General features: G+C 48.1%; 3 protein-coding genes across 6 annotated transcripts in view; 2 read left to right on the forward strand and 1 right to left on the reverse strand.

Moving 5' to 3' along the window:
• The window catches only part of LOC113218322 (uncharacterized), a 230,812-nt gene extending 225,826 nt beyond the window's left edge, over positions 1 to 4,986 (forward strand). For both annotated transcript variants that reach the window (XM_052264893.1, XM_052264894.1), the window contains 2 exons: positions 2,695 to 2,923; positions 3,569 to 4,986. In XM_052264893.1, the coding sequence (XP_052120853.1) occupies positions 2,695 to 2,923; positions 3,569 to 3,669 (330 nt within the window). In that variant the 3' untranslated portion in view covers positions 3,670 to 4,986. The remainder of the gene's footprint in view (positions 1 to 2,694; positions 2,924 to 3,568) is intronic.
• A 360-nt stretch (positions 4,987 to 5,346) lies between these two features.
• On the reverse strand, positions 5,347 to 7,752 carry LOC113218320 (FGFR1 oncogene partner 2 homolog). Its single transcript, XM_026438620.2, has 5 exons — positions 7,606 to 7,752; positions 7,133 to 7,267; positions 6,798 to 7,049; positions 6,587 to 6,712; positions 5,347 to 6,497 (listed from the first exon to the last, which is right to left on the reverse strand). Exons 2-5 carry the CDS (start codon positions 7,265 to 7,267, stop codon positions 6,390 to 6,392), a joined length of 621 nt encoding a protein of 206 aa, XP_026294405.1. The 5' UTR covers positions 7,606 to 7,752; the 3' UTR covers positions 5,347 to 6,389.
• An 11-nt stretch (positions 7,753 to 7,763) lies between these two features.
• LOC113218282 (60S ribosomal protein L36) lies at positions 7,764 to 9,232 on the forward strand. 3 transcript variants are annotated; one of them, XM_026438563.2, is made up of 4 exons: positions 7,764 to 7,916; positions 8,492 to 8,622; positions 8,719 to 8,853; positions 9,115 to 9,232. In XM_026438563.2, the coding sequence occupies exons 2-4, from the start codon at positions 8,494 to 8,496 to the stop codon at positions 9,193 to 9,195; spliced, it is 345 nt and encodes a 114-aa protein (XP_026294348.1). In that variant the 5' UTR covers positions 7,764 to 7,916; positions 8,492 to 8,493; the 3' UTR covers positions 9,196 to 9,232. The 3 variants fall into 3 exon arrangements, with proteins under 3 accessions (XP_026294348.1, XP_026294350.1, XP_026294351.1); XM_026438565.2 differs by having other exon boundaries at positions 7,800 to 7,912; XM_026438566.2 differs by having other exon boundaries at positions 7,886 to 7,996.
• The last annotated feature ends 2,700 nt before the right edge of the window (positions 9,233 to 11,932 follow it).

Here is an 11,932-nt window from a genome sequence, read left to right on the forward strand (position 1 = left end):
GAGGGGGTGGGGGGAGGCTGGAGGGCTGCGCGCACACCGGCTAAAGGTGGATGGAGAGAGGAGGAACCCAACCCGGCGAGAGGGAAGGAGCGGGAGCAGAGTCCGCCGCGCCGCCAAAGCGGGCGCGTCATGGGATCATTGATTGCTCTTCTGATTGCTGTGCTCGGCTCCCCGCGCGCGCTTCCCTTTGAGGCGACCCAGGGTGGCGTGGCGAGGCGTAGCGTGGCGCGGCGGGGTGTTGAGTAACGCCGACTCCGACCGACGTGCCGCGTTGCCGTTCGTTCGTCATCAGCGTGCCGCGCGAGCGCCGCGGAGGCCCGCCGAGACTTCCCTCGCCGAGGACGCGCGGGGCCGCCACCGCCGCCGCTGCCGGGCCAGGAAAGTTTGGAACATCCATGGAAATCAAGAGCCAGTCATCGTAACATTATCTTCCCTGCTCCCCGTTTTTATGGCGCAACTTGGCGGGAGCGGACGGGCTGCTCGGGCAGCGTCGATCGTTGTCATCCGCGGACTGTGCTGCTGGTGGGCGCGCGGGCTGCGAGGAGGTGCGCGGCCGAGGGGAAGGGAAGGGGGGAGCGCCTGTTCCGCGTAACGGGGCCACTTCGCGTGCTCGCGCGTCCCCCCCTGGGGGGCCGCACGCCGCACTGGCGCCGGGGCCGCCCCCCCGTGCACCCCAAGGAGAACAGCAGGGGCAGCAGCAGCGCCAAAGCGTTGAACCCGAACCCGCCCCGCCGGGCCGGCCGGCGAGCCAGGCAAGGAGGCAGGCAGGAAGAGAGGCAGCTCCACCAGGACTTCATGAGGTATTTCTTCGCCGGAAGTCTGCCGGCGGCACTGGAGGCAATGAGGTGTGAGGCGGCGCGAGGGGCGGCGCGAGGGGCGGCGCGGAGCTGCTGCACCGAGAGGGTCGCTCATGGCGGCGTCCCCGCCCTCCGCCCCCCATTTGTCTTGCGCGTCGCCCCCCTCGCCCGCTGGGTCTGGCCGGCACCTCACACCACATTTACCTTTTGCGCTCCCCCGCGGCCCAGCCGCGCAGCCAGCAGCCCTCGCAGCTCACACAACCAGCCATGCGAGCGAGTGCATTTTCGCCGAATCGAGCCTATATCGTATCGCGCTGGAGCTTTTTTTCGTGTGTTTCGCCGACAGCCCGGGTGGGCTTGGTGGAGGCGGCGGGGTGGCGGGCGCCGGGACGTGTGCGTCTGCGGGGCCCTTTGCATTTCCTTTTGCCTACCTCCCAGGGGCCCGTGGGACAGGCGCGGCGTGGCGTGGCGGTCGTGCATGCCGGGATTCCAATATAACACGATGGGGTCGTGGATTGTGGCCTACACAAGCCTTTTTATCATCCCCCGCCCCACCCCTCTCTATCTCCGTCTCCCTCCGACTCGCACGCCGTCCGCCGCCACACCACACCCCCCGTCCTCCTCCTTCCGTTTCTCCTCTTGCTTTTCGCACCCTAGTTGTCCCCAAGGGCCTGACGCTGTGGCGGCGTGTCGGCGCGGCGCGACTGGTCCGTGAGCGTGGCGGGGCGTCTGGCAGGCGGGGCGGGGCGCGCGGAGCCCCACGTGGCCCCTCCGGCGCCCTCCCAGGGCCAGAGACCCGGGGGCCGGCGCGGCGTCCAAGGCCCCTCCCGGGGTCTGTCTGCTGCGGGGGTCGGCTCGAGCTCGGCCCGCCGGCTCACTCCAACTCATTGAATTTTTATGAGATTTCGATCTGTAGGCCAGCCGCAGGCGGGGCGGCAGTGGGTCCTGGCCAAGGCCCTCGGTGTCGGTCCCGGCGGGAGCTGGAGCTGGATGCTGGAGGCCGGGCAGGGGGCTGGAGGCTGGGCTGGAGGCCGGGACTGGAGGCCGGGCTTGCTGGAGACCGGCACCGCGTTTTGAGTGCAGGAAGCCAGTGGACGGGCCTTGCTGCACAGACCATGGGATCGGATAGGACACAGCAGAGGCACCACCCTCCAAAAAAATTCAAGCCGGACTTCTCCTGCTGATTCAACCCTGACGACGCGCGACACCAACGTCTCCTTGCGAAGGGAATAAAAACTCAAAGAAAAAAACTGGATTGTCGTGTCCAGCATCTCGTGCGCTTCTCGTGTGGAGGGGGGAAATGTAATAAAAATGAGCAGAGATGCGTCAGCGAGAACCTGCGGGGCGCAACTTTTGCAGGGGAGAAAAATAGTGTCCTGTCGAGTTAAGTGGACGTGCGCTCTCACATCCGGCATTGTTCAGGACGTCTCCTCCGCCGTGGCATGGATAGGCAAGCGTATGCCGATGGGCGCCGATGGGGAACGTCGTCCCCACCTGTGTGTGGCCATATGAGCGATGCAGACAGATTGTTACTTTCATCGGGAGGGGTTTCGAATAAACGACAATCCAAAACAAAATTCAAATACAGGATTCCTATTGTATGGTGTGCACACAATGGACGTTTCACGAGTCGACGCTTACGGCAGCCTGCTGGGCATGGTAGGCCAGCCCGCCAAGCAGGTGTGCGAGGCCGGCGGCCCGCTCAGATCGTACAAGAGCGGGGAATGGTTTGATGGAAAAGATCGTATGACGTTGACGTGTTTAGTTTCTTTTCGCTTCAATTCGGGAAACGTTCATTGTAGGTGCCCCCGCCTAATCTTTATGCTCGGTCAGGTTATTTCCGCCTGGACACGTATTAAACGATGACTGATTGACTTTACCTTCCACGTTCTTGCAGGTGGGACAGGGAGTGCCCGAGGTGCGCAACACGTCAACGGGGCTGCTGGAGACCCGCCTGGAGCTCCGCCTCCGCCTCGCCGACAAGCACTTCAACGCCGGGACGGGGCGCGACCGGGACGGCGGCGAGATGGTCGTGCTGCGCTGCCACGCCGAGGTGCCCAACCTGGCCGTCCACAACGCGTACACGCGGCTGAGTCGCCGGACCAAGCATCCGGTCCCCGAGCGAGGTACGTACCGGGTGTTTAAGAGAAGACGCGGGTGCGGGCGGGTCTGCCTACCCAAGGGGCTATGGCGCCTTACGGGCAGAGCGGAGCGGATAGGCAAATCCGCCTGCACCTGCGTCTTCTTTGAATCACCCGGTTCTGCCGCGGACGCATCCCGTAACCTCCGAGAGGTTGTACGGAAAAAAGGGAAAAAAAAAATAGCTGTATAGATTAACCAATAGCGAGATACGGGATGACTAATTATTTAAAATTGTAGTTAGATGAAACTTCAGCCATGTAGGCCTAGCTAAAAATTTAGCCACGTAGCTAAAATTTTAGCTATAGAGCTTAAACTTTAGCTTGCTAAAAAAATTAGCTATATAGCCATGTCTGTAGATAATTAATTACACCGTTAAACCATGTGTATGAATGTCGCACACTTGTAAGAGTGTGAACGCCATTCGTACACTTGGAGGCACACGTGTGTGAATTTTCAAAGGAACATTTTTCACAACCTTACTTCCCTTTAGTTGAACGAAATGGGCATTCACACACTTGCGTTTTCAGTGAGTTATCTCGTAATTAGCCATCGGCTTACCTATGTATAGCTAGACTTTGTGGGTGTTCTTGGAAGTGTTGATGATGGTGCTCTTCTCGCCCTGCTCACAGTGACGCAGCCCAACGCGGCGGCGGCGCTGGCCGCGATGCCGGCCTCCCTCATGCTGCTGCTGGTGGTGCTCGGCGCGCGCGGCTCCCTCGCCCGGAGATGATGGCCCTGATGCAGCACGGGAGCCCGGCCGGGCAGCAGGGCACGTGCCCCGCACGCTCTACGGAAGTGGACTGAAGTGATGTGATGTGGCTAATAATGACGTTCGAGGTAGTCTGAGACCCCAAAGCCATGGAACTCTTCGTACCAGAAACAATGGCTGTTGTTTGGAGAGATTCATCATTATGGATTGAACGCAAAGACACTCCTGGAAGGTGACGAGCACGAGATATTGTTCGAGTTTTGAGGGTGGGAATCGTCGTAACCGGCGGTTGCCCACCAAGACTATGTATAAACGACCCTATGGTTGCGTTGTGTGTGTTGTGTAATTGTGTTTAATTCAAGAACCTCGATGCGAAATGCAGGGATGCTTCTCTACGTTTGACCATGTTTGACACATTGAAAGAAATAAATAGTTGAAAAGCATGGAGTAAACTCAGTACAACGACAAAATGTTGATTTATACAGGAAACTGGTTGTTTACAGAAGATTTTTTGAATGTTAGAAAAGCATGTAAAATATTCTAAAACGAAAAAATTTCAAAGAATGAATTGAGATTAATTGTGTACACATAAGAGACTCAAAAACATGTGGCTATTTGTCTAGAAATCCCCAACTTTTACTTGTTAACTGCTAGCTGTTTTAAATACTGGGAAAGCGTCATCCCCCCACGAATACAAAGTGGCCGTGTGGCATTATTGTATGTGTTCATGGTATGCATTTCGAAAAACCAGAAGTGGTAGACCAGAATAGATGTGGATTGAGGTGACTCTCTCCTCCTTAGCTCTGGCATTAAACATTGAATTGTAATATCTTACCATAGTCATCCCCCAATTTTGACCTGAATGTAGGTGGTTTTAAAATTGTAAAATAAAATTATATTATTTGATCCCTTTTCACCAAGATTTCTATGTTACTGTGGCCCTATCAAACAGATCTTTCATCCATCACCCAACATTTCCAACACATTCCTATTCTGTTTTTTTTTTCTTTTCAAGAAATAATGGGAATATAATACATATTTAATTTTGGTATAAGAAACCTGATGGGTGGATCACTTCTAGGATGCCACTTCAGATTTTGTTCAAACATCACATTATTTGTTGTTCATTAATTTTTTATGCAGCTCCCAACATGCAAGCGGAGATAACAATTCCAGAAGACGAAGAAAATGTCCCCTTTCCACCAACCACTCGGAAGTTTTTTTTTTTTTTTTGGGTTATATTTAAGCTTTCCAAATTTGAAACTTTGTTGTAGGACTATTGTGATACTTATTTCTCTGAGATTTTAAATAAAATTTCACTTTATGTTGTCACATGAATTTTTAACTAGATGAAATTGAAACAGAATCCTAACACCCATCTTCACAGTAAGGGATTTCAATCTTTCCAGAATTCCAGAACTCTTACTAGTCGCCTCATTATAAGAAAACAGTCCCTACCATCGTGATAGGTTATCAACTTATTTAACTACCGCATGGCTTTTAACTGAAAACTAAATATTTGACAAAAATTAATGTTGAGCACTGGACAATTGCTGTTACAAGACAGTAAAGTTTAGACATTTTAAAAGAAATTCCTGCGTATTGCTGCTCCAGGTTACTCCTAACTGGCAACTCGGCAACGGTATAAATCCGTCTCTTTTGTTAGGACATGGATTGATATGGAATAATAACAAAACCTTAGCTGAAAATTTTTGTATATTACACTTCATAACAAAAACAAAATTTTATAGCAGTTTCATACAGGTGGATTTAGTCCTGTGAGACAGGCGCGTTACCTCAGCTGCGCCAGCTTTTCTCAGAGGTTTTGAGGACTTTGATTGGCTTGCCATGCTGGGCTAGCCAATCCCAGCATCAGGACAGCAGGCTCAGCTTAGGTGAGGGCGCCTCTGCCTCACAAGGCTAAATTCACCACACATGACACATGATATTGCACATTTTCTAATGTATCATATCAAAAAAACATAACAGAAAAAGAACATAATATCAACAGTTAATTAAAATTAGGGGTTTAGCATATTATACAAAAGTAAAAAAGAAAAGACTTACAAGTGATATTCTTTTAACGCTTTACTATGGAGTTTCATGCTGCCCAGAAATGGAAAGTAAATTAGTATGGGCATCATCAGGAAAAACAATTTGATGATTTAACTAATGCAAGTACATCACAGAACAAAAACAAAACGTGACAAGAGAACAAGTTCTTAAAGTTTTACAGTTGCCTCAAATAAGACATCTATTGTACAAAATGCCAATTTGAGTTATTTTAAGTTTTCACTTGAGAGAAAGTAGTGAAAAGATCACATGAAAGTGAAAAGAAAGTATTTTTAGATATTTTTATGTCAGTTCACATCAGATAAAAGGTAGATACTCCCACTAGAAAAACAGTATTTTATTATTTTTATGAACAATATAAACTTTGACACCTAATTGACATTAGTAATCATGATCATAAAAATAACATGTAATTCCCAGACACCTGAAAATAGAAGCCTTTGTGTTTTCAGTAAATTTTTCATCTACAGCTCTATCATGAATTTCTTCAGCTCATAAACGGTTGGTCGGTCAAACTGTAGTACATGTAATAATATACGGTATATTCCTGATAAATACTAAAAGTTATTCCTTGGACAATCTGGTCTTTTAAAGAGACAACCTACATATTAAACAGTCAATTCCTTAAGCACAGCTTGTGGTAGCTTCTATCATAAACAATAATCATCTTACTCATCAGTTTCTTTCAAAGCTGCCTTTGCCTCATCGCTTGGTTGAACTTCTTGTTGGATTGCATTATACGACCCTCTTGAAATTTGAAGCATTTCTCTAAGGCCCTGTGGAATAAAGACAGAACATAACAGCATTAACAAAATTACTTTTTGAAACTAGAACAGTAGTAAATATGGATATAAATTCTTCTTACCCTATTTTCTGTTAATAATTGGGTCATGTTTTCTATGTCTCGAATGGAACTTTCTTCATCCATTGCTGCAACTCTGTTCATAACTGCAGCCATTTCGTTGATCTTTTCTGACTGTTCGTGTACTTTCTGCAAAGGTTAGATGATAATTTCACTCACAGTCCAGCAGCACATTAAACAGATTAAAGGAGAATAATTCAAAAGAAAGACTTACATCCATATCAGTAGCATTACACATTCTTGTAAAATCCATTTTATTTTGACGGATGAGAGTATCAGTCTGTTGCCTATACTTGCTCATGATCAATTCTAAAGCATTTTGATGTTCTTCCAGTGCAGCTCGGAGCTCACGATTTTCTTGTTGTAATTTCCGCAAATGACGATTTTCTTGTTGAATACCAGCAGCTAAAGCTGCATGTGGTCTCTGTCGTGCCACCTCATTTAATTCATTCACATCTTCCTGATACTGAGGGAAAATTTAAAAACAAGAAATAGAAAAAAAGTTCAACATGGACAGCTCAAAATAGAGAAGGTGAAAATTGAACTGACCTGTTTCATGGCATCAAGTTGTTTGTAAACCAACTGAGTTTGGGACAGCAAAACATCAGCAGCAGTATCGTGTTCTTTCAATCGACTTGCAAGACGTTTGGCATCAGAGAGAATTTGCTGAATAGTCAGGGACATCTGCAGAATGATATACTCATATTATGATGTTCACATTGTAAATGATTACAAGAAGCAGAAATAAAGGAAAAGGAATATTGGAGATCATTGTGGTTAACGGATATATTGATCAAACAGTACATGGACAGTTCCACATTCAGAAAAAAACCGCGATCAATTCAAAGAGAAACTAACCAGACCATCTTTCACTGTAATTCTTCCAGAAATGTGACTTACGTTAAGAAATTACTAAAGTGGAACATCTCATTCAATGTGTATACAAATACGAAAGGTTACGGGCTACGAAATAATAGGCACGGAAAAGACACTTGAATGTCAATTAAAACTGGCAAACTTACGTCAAATATTCCCCTGGTGTGTTTTAGTACGAAAATCACAGGAATACGGCAAAAACGTTCAACAAAAATATATTGACAAAAAGAAACAAGCAGAAGTAGAGCAGCTGTCAAATCACGGCCACCTAAATCCTAAATTCGATAATTCGACAACAGCGCCATCTGCCAAATGGTTGGATTTCTGGTCGCAAACAGTTTCAAACGCTTGAGTCCATCAATGCGAAAAAGAAGAAAAGCACGCTCGGCCGACCGAACCCCGGTCAGCAAAGAAGGCTTTCTTCCGGTGTGTCGCGACGTGAAGTAAACTCGAGTAGGTACGTGTGCTGTGAAATTTATCGTGAAGTGTTTGTGTAATCTTTGCCCGTTGAATTGTTTATCCGGGCTCTTAGTGTCGGTAATATTCTGTCCGATCACTCGCCATCCTCATTTTTTGAATTTTTTCCTAAGTCTGCGAGATATTCATTTCGTACATCAATAACGAGGGTGCCTAACCTCCTTGTTGATGTGGTTGTGCTTGGCGCATTAGTTTACCGTTGTCGTACGGTTTTCTTCAATTTTCTGAAGTGTTTTCATCTTCAATTCAACGTACCGAATTGTGGCTACTTTAAGTGACCTAAATTTAAAGTTAGAATGTACTATGTGTTCCTCTTCAGATTGGCTTGTTGGCCGGTTTCAATATTCTCTTGTCATGAGTTTTCCAGCTAAAGTAGAAAGTTTCTTGTGTACCTATTTGGCTCGTGTTCCCGTTCAGTTTTCTCATTTTCTACCTTGGCGGGTGTCGAAGAGTTTTCATTCTTGTTTACATTTGTCTGTAGTTTAGGGTGATGCTTAACCTAGGCTTGTTTATGTCCCACTGGCGCTCGTATAAGTTTTCTGTTTTGCGTTGCAGAAATGGCGCCGCGCTACGAAATGGCTGTGGGCCTCCACAAGGGGCACAGGACCACCAAAATCCGTACCCTCAAGACTGTTGCTGCAACTGTTGACAAGAGGAACAGGATGCGCCCTTCCAGAACCAAGGGTGTAAGTAACCATTTTTTGTGTCATACTGGACACAGTCTTTACTTTGTCATGTAATTAGCTTAACTTTGTCTTACTTCAATTTTCGTTTCGTTCTAGCTCCAAACCAAACACACTAAATTTGTGCGAGACTTGATCCGTGAGGTTGTTGGCCACGCTCCCTATGAAAAGAGAGCTATGGAATTGTTGAAGGTTTCCAAGGATAAGAGAGCTCTGAAGTACCTGAAGAGGAGGGTGAGTGAATTATTCATCTTACTTTAGGTTGTCAATTAGTAACTTCACTTTTGCATGATGTGGTTGTAACTTCTTGGTGCACATTGGTTCTCGCAAAGTGCAATACCTTTTATTTTGAAAGCATTATGCATTATTTCTTCCCAAAATTGTTTACAACATGTATATTTCTAACTCTTGTTATTTGAAGTAGTGAAATGTGTAGGATCTAGCTCGTAACCCAAGTTAAGTTTATCCATCTAATTTCAAGTTTTTTCTTTGCAGTTGGGCACCCACATCCGTGCCAAGAGGAAGCGTGAAGAGCTTTCCAACATCCTCACCCAGATGCGTAAACACGCCAAGTAATCTGTTCTTTTCTAAGCCATTAAATCTTCAAAAAATCCATGTTCCTGTTATTGTTCCCAAGTATAAATCCTGTCACAGAATTTAGTCTTCTGCATGGCTGTGGGTCTGACGTGACTTACATTAGCACTCTAATTTCAAAAGGATTCTTTGCTGCTAAAACTAGAAGTCATTTCTGAATTGGTTGAGGATTTTATTGCAACAAATTTCACCTCTTTTATTGCAAGTTACCTTACTTGATGCTATATCACTTATCTTGGCGATCTCAATTATGTGAGAAACCTCTAACTTCCAACATGGCCCAACAGGTGAGAGCTCATTCATAGAGAGAAGGCTGAGGAATTTATAAACAAATAGGCACTAGAGCATTAGATATTGTTTGTGCTTGATATTAACTAAATGTGCGTTGAGTAATGATTTTGACCTCGGTCTTACACCTTGGTTTCCACTAAAATATTTTAAAATCTAGTTGCCAAGAGCTATTAAAATACTTCCTACTCCTTGCTAAGTTGATTTGCAGTATTAGGTACAATATAATATCTTGATCTTCACGTCAAAGAAGTTCTATCATTAGTAAATCAAATTAATGACATGAAGGACTCTGGAAAAGAGATCTTTCTTAAGAACTTGTTAGCGTCATTTTCCCTTAACGGAAAGATTTCTTCCATGTTAAACATTTCCTTCACTGATAAAGTAGATTAGACGAGCTTTATCATAATTAAAAGCGCATCTGGAATTGACAGCTGGGCAAGTATTCTATGTGGCTGCAGAAATGATGGCTGACAATTGGGTATCTAAGAAAGAAAAGTTTCTTTCTCTGCAACAATTTGTCTACATAGTAGTCTTGAGACAGCCGATTTGATCCAGGGAATCACATTTTGACAGGTACCTGTCACACTGGGCCTATGCTCTGTTTCGCAATACTCCTCGCTGCGATGGCGATACACCATGCACAGGGGGGATGGACGTGGGATATTGCTGTCGATACTCACCGGGCTGGTGGAGAGCAAATGGGAATCTCATCATATTCGAATCCACATTTGGGCAATTGAACCCACTACACCCTCAAGCTTGAGCCTCGACTCAGTGAAAAGAACAACACACATTTGAAATCCTGGTTAGGTGAGTGACATTCTCGGGGAAGTCGCCGACAGCCAGGGCTCGGGCAGTGTTGTGCTGGGTCCTTGAACCTGCACACTTTCGGATGAGGTTGGGCCCTCTGTGCCGGAGCTGGAGGGCGAGGGCGCGCTAAGGGCGGGCGTGCCGTGGAAAATCAACAACGCCGAACAAATATACTACATTTACGGCAAAATTTTATGCCGGGCTGCCAGGAGATAAGTGGGATGAAGCGTGGCTCGGCGCAGCGAGCAAAGTGGGCGCGCTTTACGAGGCAACTTGGGACAGCCAGCCATCATATCGATGCCGGCGATGCCGATGAACGCGGCTCTGATCTGGGCTGGGAGGGCTGGGTTGGGCTCTCCGGAGTAGCCGAGCCAAAAGGCTGAGCCGGTATGAGGTATCGGGCAAACATGTGAGCCGCCGAACCTATTTTCCTACTTTTTATTTATGCTTGATCCCCGCAAAGCATGTAAGTTATTCAGACGAAATAAAAGCCGAGAAACAACGTACCAAAAGGTGGTTTACAACATATTTTCGGTTCCTACTCCTCTTACTACACCAGGTGGCTGACTCGACTCACGCCGCCGCGCACTTTGGTAGTTATACTGTACCGCATACACGGGTGCGGGTGGGTTGCCTACTCGCCGGGGGAAAGGGGGGGGGCAATGATAGGCCAGCCGGCCCGCACCCGTGCATACGGTGCAGTATAACTCCGAAAGTGCGCGGCGTGAGTCGAGTATGCCACCGGGTATTCTGCTGTGTTGCATATGCTACTAAAATGAAAAACTACGAGTCCCGGGTGCGCAACCATGTTGGTATGGCTCCCTACTACTTTCTTGTGAAACGCTTTTCGGCGTATACATTTCTAGGCAGGACCCCCGCCTCTAAAAGGCAGCAGCACGTTGTAGGGAGATCTTTCTACACCGTGGGCAGCAGTGTACCCAATCTGCTGATCTGTCTGCTTCCCCGGCTGCCGGTCCACCATCCGAATCCGAATAGCGAGTGGGGCGGGCAGCGAGCACCGAGGCGAGCACACAACGACCGCGCGCCGTCCGTCACTGACTGCCCTGCTGGCGTTGATGATGACCTCCGCCGCGCCTCCAGTTATCTACACCTGTGGAGATGAAACTCGTTATCCTTGCTGCCCCCCTCCACCCCCCTCTCCCCTCATTCAATCCCAACCCCCTCCTCAACCTCACAGTTAATCCCGCCCATACCGCCCGTAGATTACTTTCGCGCCACGGCGCCTGCCAGGCCTCGCCTTCGACCCGTCCCGCCTGCGATATCCACTCTCCTGGGAAATGCCGCACGGGCACGGCCGTGCGTAACGCATATCGCGTGCAGGTGGCTCGCATCAGGCCGCCCCCCGCCAACCCCCGCCACCCCCTTCCCCGGAGCGCACCCACTTGCCTTTAGTGTGATCTCGCCGCCTGCTGCTGCCTGCTGCCCCCGGCCCTCCTCCTTCCCCGCGGCCCTCTCTGCTCTCCCAGGGCTGCCATGTGTCTCAATTTGCCAGAAGCTTACCTAATCGTAATCTGGAGGCGGGCCACGGCACCCGGGCGGCGTCGTGGCGCGGAGGGCGAGTAGGAGATGGAGGTGGTGGAGGAGGAGGAGGAGGAGG

This window comes from Frankliniella occidentalis, unplaced genomic scaffold (assembly GCF_000697945.3).
Source record: "Frankliniella occidentalis isolate FOCC.00 unplaced genomic scaffold, Focc_3.1 Scaffold22, whole genome shotgun sequence".
In the NCBI taxonomy this organism is placed as follows: Eukaryota; Metazoa; Arthropoda; class Insecta; order Thysanoptera; family Thripidae; genus Frankliniella; species Frankliniella occidentalis.